This window comes from Numenius arquata, chromosome 8 (assembly GCF_964106895.1).
Source record: "Numenius arquata chromosome 8, bNumArq3.hap1.1, whole genome shotgun sequence".
NCBI lineage: Eukaryota > Metazoa > Chordata > Aves > Charadriiformes > Scolopacidae > Numenius > Numenius arquata.
Window position 1 is genome coordinate 25,194,292 of NC_133583.1, and position 14,649 is coordinate 25,208,940.

At 59.2% G+C, this 14,649-nt stretch overlaps 2 protein-coding genes across 2 annotated transcripts; both read right to left on the reverse strand.

The window, feature by feature from the left end:
* Positions 1–2,551: 2,551 nt before the first annotated feature.
* CTRL (chymotrypsin like) lies at positions 2,552–4,533 on the reverse strand. The gene is made up of 7 exons (XM_074152199.1): positions 4,482–4,533; positions 4,239–4,342; positions 4,019–4,098; positions 3,714–3,795; positions 3,422–3,602; positions 2,887–3,020; positions 2,552–2,713 (listed from the first exon to the last, which is right to left on the reverse strand). Exons 1-7 carry the CDS (start codon positions 4,531–4,533, stop codon positions 2,552–2,554), a joined length of 795 nt encoding a protein of 264 aa, XP_074008300.1.
* Positions 4,534–5,413: 880 nt separating this feature from the next.
* On the reverse strand, positions 5,414–14,560 carry EXOC3L1 (exocyst complex component 3 like 1). The gene is made up of 13 exons (XM_074152328.1): positions 14,518–14,560; positions 13,499–13,659; positions 12,063–12,282; positions 11,104–11,764; positions 10,810–10,927; positions 10,485–10,610; positions 10,285–10,385; positions 9,752–9,862; positions 9,499–9,628; positions 8,395–8,517; positions 7,955–8,110; positions 7,429–7,553; positions 5,414–6,527 (listed from the first exon to the last, which is right to left on the reverse strand). Exons 1-13 carry the CDS (start codon positions 14,558–14,560, stop codon positions 6,341–6,343), a joined length of 2,262 nt encoding a protein of 753 aa, XP_074008429.1. The 3' UTR covers positions 5,414–6,340.
* Between the last annotated feature and the right edge of the window lie 89 nt (positions 14,561–14,649).

Genomic DNA, 14,649 nt, shown 5'->3' on the forward strand with positions numbered 1-14,649 from the left:
AAACCAGCAGCTCTGGCCAGCATGCCCAGATGCCGTGAGTTTTTCCTGTTGCCTTTTGCTTCGGAAAGACACCTCCCGGGAAGCTCTCGGGACCCGGAGGTCTTCCGGCACTTGTTGTTATTTTTGGTTGCTGAATTTCCGGTGCTGGGGTTGGAATGGTTTGGAAGTTACTCTGGTCGTGTCCCGTTAGTCTCCTAACGAGGCTGTTCCAAGAAGCATCCCGTTCTGCAACTTGCCTTTGGAGTCCTGCCTTTCCACTAAGGGCTGTCCTATAGGATGAGGTCTGAACTATTGTAATTAGTCTGTAACGTTACGATTAGAGTGTACAGAATTATTTATTTTGTGTACTCGGTCTGCTCAACATGTAAATGTATTCTGTGTACCCCACGGCTCTGCTGTCATTACTTCTGCCGAGTGGACCGAGTGCTGAAAGGCACTGCTTTCTGGGCTGTGAGCAATGGTCAGGAAAAACATCGGAAGGCAGGAGCTGCTCACCCCTCTGATTCCTTCTTGGAGCACAGCAAGAAGGTACCGAAGTGCCCATGAAAGAGTTTTATGGTGTCTTTCAGGCAGCTGCCAGGCCAGGAGCTGCCTGCGGCAGACCTTGTGCGGGGCTGGGATGTCCATGAGATGCTCCGGGTGAGTCGGGCACTCAGGCTCTTGCTGGAAGGCAGGGTTTGGGCACTGAATGGGCACTTTGGGGCATTTTGTTTGCTTTTCTTTGGCTGTAAGGTGGCAAGCGGGGCCAGAGAAATACCCTGGTTTGCCCCCAGCAGCTCCTCACCTCTCTGGTTTCACTCTGAGCAGCTTCTGTGGGTGAACAGGAAAACCTGTAACACCAAGTGAAAGATGCACCCCCCTTTTGCACCATGTTCTCCTGGAAGAGAGGTGATTTCTCAGGACAAGGGACCCTATCCCAGCAGTGGCAGGGGTGACGGTGACCTGAACACACAGAGCAAATGACCCATCGTGCTGCAGTTCATCAGTTCCTGTTGGAAGCTCCACGTGGCCACCAGTTTCTTATGGCCCATCCCCACATCTCTGACGTTCAACTGTCTTCAAGGTCATTCAGGAGCTAGATAAAGCCGAACAGGAGCATCCTGCTTTCATGAGATGTGTCGTATTTCAGGTACCACAGCGCGAAAGCACACTCTAAATGTCACGGCAGACCGGTGGGACCGGTATGTACCTCGTGCAGCTGCTGCCACCAGCCATAGGGGAGATCTCAAGGAGCTCAGCCCCCATGCCCATGTCCCCTGCGTCCCAGGAGAGGCTTTCCAAGACAAGGGAGTCCGAGCCAGCAGCTTCACGGCTTTCTTTGCGAGCCCCCACGTCAATTTGCTCCATTTGCTCTTGCTCCCTGCAGAGCAGACCGCTAAATGAAGCTAAATTTTGTCCAATCAAATGAAAACTTATCAGCCCTGGGCTGTATTTGAGTAGTTTTGGGGTTTTTAAACTCAAACATATTTGTCTTTACCCTCCATTCATGATCTATAGCCCTTCCCATGGGGAAGTCTCTGCTTTTGCTGTGACTGCTTGACTGGGATTCACACGGCGGAGGCGTTATGTTGCATTCACATCACTGGTGATGGAAAAACCCCCACACCTCATGTTGGGACGGTCTGATCCTGCTCCTCTGCACGGTGTCCTCATGACCAGCTCCATTAGGAGCTGCCAGGAGCCAGGTTTTAATTCATTGACCATGTGTGAACACGAGACTTAACTTTTTTGCACCTGCTGTTGTCTCAAGAACCCGTTTGGGTGAAAATGCTGCTGGCTTCTGACACCCTGTTCCCTGGCCTTGAATTTTTGTCTTGGCTTCAAATTTTCCTTTGGGATGGCCTTCAGTTTCCTGCTCTGTTCCCTGGCAAATCTGCGCCTGTGAAACAGCGTGTTGTTCTCCAGCTGCCCCTTCCCACCTTCCCCAGGAGCTGGAGCTGCCGCTGGTGTTTCTCCCTCTCAGCTCTGTGTCCTCAGGTTGTGACACGAGTTCCAGCATTCAGCTGCAGACAGGGATCTTCTAAGATCCCATGTGCCCACCAGCACCCACCCTCCATCACTTGCTCGTGCTGGTGAGCTCCACAGTCCCTTTCCTGGAGGACGTAGTGCTGGTGGGACCAGCTGGTGCTGGAGATCTCTCCCCTGGGTTAGCGGCAAGGCCGTTCCAGGTGACATTGCCCACCCTCAATGCCACGGTGGCCTGGGGGATGGTGCCAGCATTGATGGTGGGCTTCAAGACCCCCTGAACAGCCCTCGATCCACAGCCAGCCCTGCTCCTCTGCCTGCACATCATCTCCACTGCCCCAGCGGGTCCCAGCTGGGCACGAGCTGCAGCTCTGGGAGGTGCTGGGGTTCAGGAAAGGACCATGGGGTGCCCCAGGCTTCCTCTCTGTGCCTTCCACACCAGTCTGCATTGCACAAGGAAAGAACCAGAGGCAGCGCCTGGCACAAGCAAATGCTGACACTTTATTTCCAAGTGGGTTGCCTTGCGTCCAGCTCAGCCCTCAACAATGCCACCGCGCCAGGAGCAGCACCCAGCAAAGGGGACCTTCTAACCCTGAGAAATGACGTATTCGATCCAGTTTCGGAACTGGCTGACACGGGTATAGATGGCGGGCGTGCGGACGTTGCAGTTGCTGTTTCCCCAGGAGACGATGCCAATCAAGGTCCAGACGTTCCCGTTCTGGTAGACCAGAGGTCCACCAGAGTCACCCTGCGGAGAAGACACCTTAGTGGTCCCAGCACGTGCTCCAAGGTGGTCCCTGCCACCTCAGCCACAGCCAGGTGCTACAGCTTGAATCTCTGGCTCCAGAGATATAAGATGCCCGTGTCCTCTTCCTCCTCCAGGGACCCTCCCTGGGGTGCAGCAGGACCTCGGCTCCTTACCTGGCAGGAGGAGGCACCGACGCCACCGGCACAGAGCATGGAGCTGGTGATCCGGTTGCCCCAGTACTGCATGCACTGGCTCGAGGAGATCAGGGGCAGGGCTACCTGCTGCAGGCGTGGGGCCATGGCTTGGGCTAGCGGGGAAAGAAGCACCATTAAATCACGCTGGTGTTGGCAGGAGTCTCCTGGGGCCTTTGGGAGCGCATGGGCACCCTGGGCAAGTTCTCAAACACAGGGCAGCTGCCATGCAAAGCTGTCCCAATGTCCCCCTTTCTTCCCTGGGTGGCATCGTCTCATGCACGCAGCCCTGAGCAAGGGCAAGATGTGCCTGTGCACGGTCACCCCTGGGCTTTGCACACACCTACCCCCGTGCTTGTACCAACGCACACTTGTATGTTGTCACTCAACTATGCAACTCCCCCATCCCCGCGTCCACGTGAGGTGTCACCCCACCCTGGCCACCCCCGGACCCTGCAGAGCCCCCAGGAAGGCTGATGGCCACCCACAGCCCTCCCCGAAGCTGGAGCATACGTACAGGCGGTGCTGATGCGTCCCCAGCCGGTGGTGACACACCGGAGGTTGGTGGGCAGAGCCAGGTTGGCGGGTGCCAGGCAGACAGGGGACACGCGGGATCCCAGCCGGGCGGGCGAGGAGAGCTTCAGCAGGGTGATGTCATTGTTGAGGGTGTTGGGGTTCCAGTAGGGGTTGGTGACGGCCTGCCAAAAAAAAATGCAATACCATAGCGCTTCATCCCTGCCCTCGGGGAGCAGCCGCGGCACAGAGCTGCAGCCACGTCCCAGCACCGTGGCCATGTCAGCGCATCTCACCCTGGACACGGTCTTCACTTGGAGGGACTCCGAGTTGGAGGTGAGGTCATATTCCCCGAGGACGACGACGTGGGCGTATGGGCTGCGAGAGGTAGGGGAGTCAGGGGGACACGCGGCAGCCAGCACCCGGGGTGGGAGCCACGGGCATGGGGCATCGTGTGCCCAAGGGAGCCCCGGGCGGCTCAGTCGCTCGGGTGCTGGCTTTTGGGGGTGTCCCTAGTGCCATTTGGTGGTGCCCAGCGCACCCCGAGCCCCTGTCCCTGCTGGGTGGCAGCACGGCGGGCGGGCCGGGCATCGCTCCTCACTTGAATTCGCAGTGGGCGGCCGTGACGACCCATTCCTCGCTGATCAAGGAGCCACCACAGAAGTGGATTCCCGAGCGAGTCTGGGGAGGAAAGAGGGAGGAAGAGTTGGGGCTGGCCGGCTGAGGTGTCCCCCCAAGCTGGAGACAGGCAGAGGGTGTCACGGGTCCCCTCGGTGCCGGCCATGCCACCATGGTGGCTGGGGAGCAGAAGGGCGCTGTACCTGCAGGGACACCTGCCAGGGCCACGAGCCGGGCACCGCATTATGCCCGTTGATGATCTTCTCGCTGTATTGCACCAGGGGGGTGATGGCGGGCACCCCACAGCCTGTGGGAGAGGCAGAGGGGCACAAAGTTGACACACCCCCCCCCAGAGCTCAGGGCTTGCACCCAGGGGCTGCCTGTGCTGGTGTCACTGTCCCCAGGGGGGTACCCCAGTTGTGCTGCACCCCGAGGACTGTGCTTACCTGAGACGGTGCTGGCAAGGGCCAGGCAGACCACTGCCCACAGGAACGCCATCCCGGCAGGACAGGGATGTGCCCCAGGGGCCACCAGCTTTATAACAGCCAGGAGGAGCCGCGTGGCTCATAGCCAGGCAGGACAAGGTCCCCCTGTTGCCTTCTGCCAGCTGTGGGCAGTGGTGACGGGCCAAACCTGGCACCTACCTCACCTCCCCCACAAGCAGGGACGTGGGAACGTGCTGCCGAAAGGCACCCTGGGGCGCTTGGGCTATCGCTGTAATGAGTTGTGTCAGTTCTCACTGCAGCCTGTGGGAGCTGCGGAGGGAGAGAGCACTGGGGGCACTGCTTGTGGGCACACAGGTGGGGTGGCAGTGGGCCTGGACATGCTGGGATGGTGGGAGGTCACCCCATCTCCCCAGGCCCATTGGCAGGGTGACAGTTTTCCCCTGTGGCCGTGAAGCCCTGACCTGTGACAGCGCCTGTCCCATCTGGACGTTCCCAGGGTCCAGGGCCACCCCCTTGAACCCTGCCCCTGGTGCAGGTGAGCATGTCCCAGAGCCAGCTGGGGAGGGCAGACACCTTCCCAGGCAGATGGGAGCCGTGGCCAGCACGGCAAACACACTGTGAGCCCCAAGGAGGACAGTGACCCCCCTCCACCTGGAGCATCCCCCCACCACTGCAGCTGCCCGACCCCTTCACCTCATGGGAAATAGTCCCCCACGAAACACCCCCCCCCATCACCATCCTGGATGTGCGGGGGACACACAACGTAGAGTCTTCATCATCCCCCATGTCCTTGGGTGATGCTCCCGGGGTGGCACCGGGAGCCATCCCTGGGGTGATGCTGAGCAGGGGGATGGATTCCCCCCCTCCCTGTGCCACCCACATGCCCACATCTCTGCCCTGACCCCCTGGGGCACAGAGCTGGGACACTGGTGCATCATCACAGAGCTCCAGCCTTTATTTCTGGCAGCGGCACCACGCGAGGACAGCAAGATTGGGCCCACCATGAGGCAGGAAGCGTGGAGGCCTCCCAGGGTGCTGCAGGGGCTGGGCACAAGGACGCGGGCACAGAGAAAGGCTTTGCTCCTCATCGTCATGTGGAGATGACCAAGGGCTGGAGAGCAGCAGAGGACGGAGGCAAAGAAACTTGGCCAGGAGGATGCTCAACACACCAGGCACAACTCAGTTCATGTTCTCAAAGAGGCTGGAGAGTCTTTGCCTCCAGTCCTGTCTCGGAAGAGGGCAAGAGCCAGGGCCAAGAGCTGGGCAGTTCAGCGCAACTCAGAGCTGTCCCTTCATGCCAGCAGGGACAGGGTTGATGGCACTACCCAGGGTGGCGAGACCCCTTTGTGCCCTTCGCTGCAGCTGTGAGCCGTGATGAGCCGGCTGAGCTGCTCTCCACCGTCCATGTAGGGTCCAGGCTGGTGGAGCAGCACCACCAGACCTCTGGGCTGATGCAAAGCAGAAAAGACTTTCCATGGCTAAAACCCTCCTGCCAGACTGGGTGGAGCAGGCTCCAGTCTGCCCAGGTTCTGGGGTGATAGCAGACTCCATGACCAGGACACACTGGCTCCAAAGGCTGTCTGGATACTGGGGGAAACCCAAATATCTCTGCAGGCCAGCAGAAGAACCGTGGGTTGATTTTCTCCTGACCCAGGTCTCCAGCCGGCACTTGCAGGGGACACTCAGCTCACCAAGGCAGGCCCAGAGGAGGACGGCATGTACCCAGACCGTCCCCAGTACAGAGCGAGGTGCTGTGCACGGGAATGCCGTGTGTCACCTCCATTCTCCCCACACACAGCCTCAGAGATGTCCTGCGTGGCCCCTAAATCTGTGGGGGGAGCAGGCTGCGGGGCGCAGCGTCAGGCACACTTGCCCTTGCGAAGGCAGAAGGGCAGCTCGGGCGCGGGGACCAGGATGGTGCTGAAGATGGGCCGGTAGCTCTCGGGCAGGACCTGGGGGTGCTGCGCCATCATTTCCAGCACCATGTGTCGCACCTCCTTGGAGACGTCACCCCGCAGGTCCAGCAAGGTGGAGATGTGCTCGTCGCTGGGCAGAGAGCAAGAGGTGAGTCCGAGCACGCCCACAGTGCTTGTGTCCCACAAACCTCCCATGATCAGAGGAGCTGAGGCAAGGGGAGAGCCGGTACTTTGCACCACCCAAACTTTAAAATTTTTTTGAAAATAACCCCACAAACCTTGTGAATTTGGTTTTGCCATTTCATGGGTTTTGACTGATTCTGAGCTTTCCAATTTGGTGTTTTGTAATTGAGAATCACAGAATGGTTTGGGTTGGAAGGGACCTTAAAGTCCACCCACTGCCACCCCCAGCCCTGGGCAGGGACACCTCCCACCAGACCAGGTTGCTCCAAGCCCCCTCCAACCTGGCCTTGAAGCCCTCCAGGGATGGGGCAGCCACAGCTTCTCTAGGCAACCTGGGCCAGGCTCTCACCACCCTCACAGCAAAGAAGTTCTTCCCCAGATCTCATCTCCATCTCCCCTCTTTCAGTGTCAAACCCTTCCCCCTTCGTCCTATGGCTCCCCTCCCTGATCCAGAGTCCCTCCCCAGCTTTCCTGGAGCCCCTTGAGGGACTGGAAGGGGCTCTAAGGTCTCCCTGGAGCCTTCTCTTCTCCAGGCTGAACCCCCCAACTCTCTCAGCCTGTCCTCACAGCAGAGGGGCTCCAGCCCTCTGATTTCTCACACTTTGGCCACCAAATACAGATGGGTAAATGCCACAGCAGAACTGCTTTTTCCTTTGCATCTGTATCCTTGGACTTTGCAAAGAACCCCTCAAGTCTGGAGTGTGGGAAAAGGAAACCTCAGGGAGGAGGGTGGGAAAGCCCAGGTTTCTGCCTGCTCTGTGGCGTAACCTCACGGAGTCTGGCTGAAGCCTGGCTCCCCATGGCAGACCCAGGCCTACCCAATCCCGCAGGTGAGCTGAGCTTCTTACCTGACATCGGGGTACTTGGTGATGAAGCCCAGCACCTCCAGGCTGAGCAGTGCTGGGTCTTTGAGGCAGATCAGTTCCCGCAGGGCAAACACGGCCTCCAGGCTCTGTTGGCTCCCGTCCAGACCCTGGGAGAGAGAGTGGCAACACGTGAGATCAGGAGGAGGCTACCACGGTGGCTGGTGAGCTCTAGCCCAGTCCTCAGTGACCACCTGGGGACCTGGCCCCTTGCAGCTGGTGTCTCCCCACTTAGCATGTCCCATCCATCGGGGCTGGCTCACCCCAAGGCCAGATGAGGCTGTGCAGCCTCACTCACCCATGCTGGGCAGGGTGCACGGTCCCATGAGTTCCTAATCCTGCCAGCTCTGTCCATCCTGCCCTCACAAGCTCCCAAGTGTAACAGCCACATCTTGTTCGTGGGCAGGAGGGAAGCAGGATGGTGACAGGACTCCTTGCACCCACCTCACTGTGCGATGCTCCCCTCCCGTGGCCCAGCCTGGGCTCCCTGCCACACACAGACACCCCTCACCAGGCCACAGAAGAGCTCCCGCAGCTGCGTGGCGTCCTGCAGCAGACGGTCGCAGAGCTGGCCTCGCTCTTCCTTGCTCTTGCACACCATCTTCTTCTGCATGAGGGCCCGCAGGTACTGGCTGGCCACCAGGAGCTCACTCTCCGTCAGCAGGAGCTGGGCGGGGGGAGAGCTGTTAGCGCTGGGCATCGGACCCCAATTGCCCAGGGAAAGGGGCTGGTTGCAACACCAAACCGTGGGGACAGCCTGCTGGGAAGCCCTCTGGCTGGAGGAAAGTGGTTGAATTTGGGGGAAATTCTGAACATTTCTGCGTGGCAGTGCCCTCTGAGCTGCTCCGGAGGATACGGGCTCTCTGGCAAACCCAGCAGCGACTGCATCGCCTGCATCCTGCACGCAAGCTCCTTGCCCTATATTTGAAGGACACCCCACAGCAACCATACCGTGAAGATGGGTTTCCTGACGTGGGAGAAGTCCTTTGCATAATTGTCGATCACTTCGCACATGCTGCTGACAAGCTGGGAGCCTGAGAGCCACTTGCGGGAAGGCAGCTGCAGGCAGAGGGGCTGGAAGAAGCAGAGGAGCAGCGTGTGGCACCCTGCTCGCATGGCTCTGGCAGTGGCTGCAGGGCAGCGCGATGTCCCACAGTCACTGCCAGACAAAAGTCAACGTAAACACAGAAGAGTGGTCTAGATTAGGAAATGATGGAAATACACTGGGGCTGCCCCTCCCCGACACCCAGAAATCCACATTTTGAGGCTTTTTCTGGGTCATGATGCCTCCATCGCGGGCAGCACCTGAGGTGCGGGCAGCGAGCTGCTCCTCACCCACCCACTTGTGGCCTCCCCTGCTGTGATTTTATTTTTAATTTCCACTCCTCTCCACTTCCCTTGTGTAGACATAACATGTTTTTGGCCGAGGGCTTTGACCTCCTCCTTCCCCTGCTGTCCTTGTCTGCCTTCCTGCCTGCAGGCTGACATTCCCTCTCCGTCTCTGCCAGGGCAGTCTCCAAGCTGCCTGCGAGCGTTTCATCCTTTAGCTGCTGTTTTCAATAGCATTCAAGCCCTAAATAGCAAAGCCCTTCATTATTCTAGATTTTTTGGTCCAGACTCCAGGAAAGCTAAATTTGACTACGCTGGCAGGAAATGACTCGGGCAGTCGCACACGGGCGCGTATCCTCCGCGCGGAGGCTGCTTCTCTCCTGTTGGATTTCTGCCATGAAGCAGCCATACAAAGGAGCGCGAGGCAGCCCGGGGTGGGGGCCGGGTTGACAGTCTCTGTTGGTTAGTGGTTTGGGGGCCACAAGCCATCCGCCCCAGCCACACCAGGCAGTGCTGGCGGGTGACAGACATCGCCTGAGCTGCAGGTGGGTATGGAGGGCTGGGAGCCAGGCTGGCAGAGGTGGCTGCAGGACGATAGCAGGGGTACGTGGTGGGGATCCTGGGCAGGAATAAACCCGTGCCCAGGGATGTAGCAGTAGGTGCTGTTCTTGCTGGGGCCGGGTTTGTTGCAGCCCTGCCCGCCACAGGGACTGTGGACAAATGTACCTGCAGGTCCAGGAGCAGCTCCTCCAGCAGCAGCTGGCAGGTTTTCTTCTGCGTCCTGTCCAGAGCAGCCCGGAGAGACGTGGGGACTTCTCTGCGGGCAGTGTCGGGGTGCAGGGAGGAGACAGAGGAGCTAGGAGAGAAGAAGGGAGGGGACGGGTAGTCTGGAAAGCACGGTGAGGACACTGGTCCCACATGGGATGGGGAGTGGGTAGTGGGGTCGCTACAGGACCTTCAAGGTGCTGGCACATGTTACCTGAGAGCCAGGTTGTTGTTGAGCATGGCCAGCAGGTAGGAGACATAGTACTTGGGTACGGTACGGTCCTTCTGGTGCTCCTTGCCACACTGCACCAGGGCTTCCCTCAGACTGCAACACAGTGAGCCAAGCATGAAGGGCAGGTAGAGCCCCACACATCTTGCCACAAGGACCCGGAATGCTTCTCTGGGCACACAGACCTCCCATAACCCTTCCAGCTCACTTGGCTCTTTCCATCTCCTGCCACCAGGTTGGAGAGTGACAGGTTGTTGGGTAGGGTGGGACAGTGGGACCCATTCTGGACCCCTCAGGAGAGCAGGGCTTAGTGCTACTGGAGAGGTGCTTGAGGCGGCAAGCCCTGGGAGCTGATGGCCCCACAGGCTGAGACAGCAGCCCCATGGGTAGACAGCCTTTTGGGACCTGGCTGAGCACTGGGTGCCCCATGGCAGAGATCTCTACCATCAGCCTATGGGACTTGGCCATGGGACCCACGGTCCTTGAGGATGGGTAGGGGTGCAAGGGGCTCCACTGACCGGCCCAAAAATGCCTCGAGCTCCTCCAAGGCCATGGTGTAGACCTTCTCCTGCAGAGAGTCCGTGATCAAGGAGGCGACCTGGATATTCTCACTCAGCATCTGCACAGGGAGTGGAGAGTGGAGGTGAGTCAGTGGGAGGCTGCAGGCCACAGCCCCCTTTTTGGGGACTCTCATGCCCCATGGTGCAGGGGACCCAACCTGCATGACAATGACAGGCAAGGCTGACTGGAAGAAGCCCTGATGGTCTCTCTCGGGTTCCTCCTCCCTGAACCACTCCTTGAACTCCACCTCCAGGGTCCTCTGCAGCCACTCAAGCACGCTGGCCTGGGGGATGGACACGCGCAACGATCAGCCCAAAAAGTCAGGTACCAGCTCCCTTGAGACCCAATACACAGCACAGCAGTGAGTCCTGGGCCTCGTCCCACAGGCTCATGGTCTCCTGCTACTGTCAGAACAAATGGTGGCTCAGTGGTGGTTGCTGGGTCCCTGTACCCATTGCATGTGTGCTGTCCCACTCACTCACCTTGACTTTCACCACATATTTCCTCTCTGTCTGATCCACCAGCTCAGGGGACATCAAGGGGCCCAGAGCAGAAACGTCCACTTCTGGGATAAGGTCAGGGTGACCCATCATCTCTGGACTGGAGGACAGATGTGGGACAGGGCTGGGAAGACCTGTGTTTTTCCAGCAGTTCCTACCTCTCCCTCTGCCCTCCCGTTGGTCATCTCCAGGCAGCTGGCACTACTCTCCCAACCCACCCATGTGCTGGTGGCCAACCCAACTCTCCATAACCTCCCCTGCTTGGTTGGTGCTGACCTGTGGTACACATGAAGCGCCCACTCAAGGAGAAGGAACAGCGCCTGTTTGTCCAGGTCTTCTCGGAGGATGTCCTGGAGGTGGCTGGTGAGGGCCCGGTGGTACATGTTGCTGCAGACGCTGATGATGTTGTAGTGAGCTGGGACACACTGGACCATCAGGTCCTTCACCACACGCAGCTCAGACACGATGTCCTTCTGCAGTGTTGCCAGGTGCCTGGCCAGCCCTGGCCCCTCAGCATCCACACTGGTGGCATGAAAGCGGGCTCCTGTGATTGTCTCCTGGAGAACCTGGTAAAACTTCTGCTTCCAGCTCTTTGGGCGGCCAGGGGGCAGGAAGGTGGCCTCCAGGAGCAGAGTATCATCTATTTTCTCCTCCCGCTCAATGATCCTTACGGCAGTGACAAAGAGAACTGGGTCCTCACGCACCAGCTGCAGACTGTTGCCCACGATGTCCCACAGCTGCTTGGCCAGGCTCTCGTTGAGCTCCTGCAGGCCACCAAAGTAGGACAGCACAGTCGTCTGGGCACTGGAGAGCCCTCGGAGGTGCAGCTGGGAGAGGATGTCATCCCGGAGGTGCTCCATCATCATGAGCTCTGCGTGGGCCTCCAAGAGGTGCTGCCCATGAAGCAGCTGGAGGGTATGGGAAAATACCTCTTGGACTGTGGGAGAGGGAGGAGAGATGCCAGGATTGATTGCGGGAGGCGAAGGGGGTCGGTACCAGGGTCACAGTTAGCAGGGAGATGGCAAGGGGAAGGGTCTGAGATCTGGGGCTCTGGGAAGACTGCACTGGATCAGACCCTGGGGAGACACTGGCATCTCCAGCCACGGAGACTTTTCGAACCCAACCGGCAAAGCTGGAGTGACCTGCTCTAGCTTTGCCACCGGCCCGGGGTTGGACTGGAGTTCTCCCCAGTGCCTTCCAGCCCAAATGCACGAAGACTGGGGCCAATGCCTTACCCGAGAAGAGCTGGGGCAGCACCTGGACCACCGAGGCCAGCTGCACGTGCTCCGCCATCAGCGCCCGCATCTGCTGGAGGCCCTGGAAACGGTCTGCGCTGTCCAGCAGGGCCCAGCGCGCTGCCCCCAGGTCCTGGCACACACTCTGCACCTCCTGGGCCGCCGACCGCAGCTGCTCCAGCCCCGCACCTACCCCCTCCAGGTAGGACTGGACAGTTGACTGGGGAGCAGAAGAGGACGCAGGGGCAGTGGAGAAGTTCTCAAAGGCTGGAGGATTCACACGTTGTTTGCCCCAGTCTCGCCAGGTCTCTCTTGCATGCATTCCCAGCCCCACAAGGTCACATCTGCCTCTGCCATCATGCCACCATATCTCCCAGACCTTCCATGGCGACCCCATCCCATCAGACCCAAGCACACCCATCTTCAAGAAACCTGCTCCAGCAGCAGGCATGGCTCATCTCACCTCCCCCTCTGGGTAAACTGAGTCACGGTGACTATTTAGGGGGTGGAGGGGCAATGGCTGCTTTGCAGGCGGTGGGAGAAGGGCATCACTTTGGGGTCACCAAGGGTGAGCAGTAATCAGATGTCTCATTTCACTCTTAAAATATTACTTTGGTTCTGCAAAATATTTGCAGGCCACAGGGCTCCAAGTGTGGCCCCCAAGGCATATTAATGGCACACAGAACCTCAGTAGCCATACAGACCCTCCTCCAAAATGGATTTCCATCTTTTCCAGCCCCGAAGCGGCACTGGCACATCTCCATGCCTTGTCCTCCCATTTAACTCCTACCTCCTGGTGCCAAGAAGCACTTCTACCCAGCATCATCAGAAGCAAGCTGTTTTGTGGCTGTCTGAGGCCACATGACTCAAAACAAGTTGCTTCCTGGACAATTCACCCACACTCAGAGTAGGAGAAACCATCTCCAAAATAATCAGGAGAAGATTGGGTCCTGAGGTTAATCATTCCTGGGGTTGTGCAAAAAGGGTCGCACTGAGCTGGGAGATGAGCACAGGAGCTGAGGACAGCCCTTGCTGGTGTGTGCAGAGATGGAGTTTCTCCTGTGGGACCTGGAGGAAGGGGCAGGTTGGAAGCTCGTTGCCTCCTCCCAGCTGTGGGGAAGGGGAGCTTTGGTGCCGGGACGGGATGGGGAGCACTGACTCTCACACATGGGATGTGCTGAACACCCTGGGAGACACAGGCAACTCATTTTAACACTTCAGAAACTACCCGGGGGAAGGGCAGGGGGTGTGGGGTGGTATTTACCAGATCTTCTCCCCCAAATAATTGCATTTCTCCCACCGAGCACCAGCCAAAGGCCAGGATTTTGCCAGAAGTGGACAAAAAGATGATTCAATGGAGAAGAGAGGACCCTGGCTGGGATCCCTGCTTGGGGAGGCTGCGCGTGTCTATGGGGTGGGCTGTGGCAAACACCCACCTTCAGCCGGGACTGGATGGAGCTGTTCCTCTGCGTCTCTCGGCTCCGGTACTGCCCGAGCCCCTCCAGTTTCTCGGGGCGGTAAAACACCCCTGAAGCCCATTTCAGAGCGGCTCCTCTCGCCAACTTCTCAGCCTTCTCAGCTTCTGGCCACTCCTCATCTGGGGACGAAGCCAGGGGTTAACGAGCACAATGAAGCCAGGGGTTAACGAAGCCTCTCCTGGCACGGCAGGAAGGGCCCCTGAGGCCAGTGGCAGGAAGCTGGCCGCCAGCGGATGTCCAAGCACACCCAGATGTGGGAAGCCAGACAACACGGCAGCAAGTGGGTCCTTCTGTGAGGGCCCCCCAAGATGCCACCAGCATGGACTAGGGTTGTCACAGCAGCCATGGCAAAGGCTGCCCTGAGAAACTGTCACCAGCCTGCCAGCTCAGGCTGTCCCCTAGGCCCCATCGCTCCCCCCAAACAAAACACTGCGTTGTCTGAAGGGGGTCTGATGGCACCTGGGAAGGTGCCATCAGCAGGGCTGAGGCTTTGGCAGTGAGTCAGCAGGAGGAATGGAGAGACGGCAGCACTTGCATGAAGGAGAGCCAGGCTGAGGTGAGGACAGGAGGGTCCTGGTCTCCCAGAGGCACCCACGCAGCTGTGGGGGGCCGTGACATCCCCCTTGACACAGGGTCTGAAGCCATGCCAGAGGTCTTCTGGCCAGACCGGAGGGCTGAGAACCAGAAGAGTTATCACACACCAGCCCCCGTCCCCCGGCCTCATCATTTCCCCCTTCTCCATCCCCAGCTTGGGGGGCTCTGCAGCCCCACGGGGATACCACCCAGTGCCAAGCTGGGCTCCTACTCTGCTCGGAAGCCTGCCTGCACACCAGGGGACCGAGGGGGTCTGGAGGAGGCCAGCAAGGGGAAAGGGCCCAGGGGTGGTAAGGCAGAGGGCAGGGATGCCCGCAGAGCGGTATCATCCCTCCCCTGCCCGGCGGCTCCCCAGGGCAGAGGAAACCGCACCGTCCCGTTACCTCTGGGGCTGAGAGCGCGCTCCTCCTCCGAAGACATGCCCATGGTCTCCAGGCTGTGCGAGCTGCGGGGGCCGGGAGAGGGCTGGGCAGAGGAAGCCGGCAGCCGTTTCCTCAGCCGGCAGCAGCCGCGCT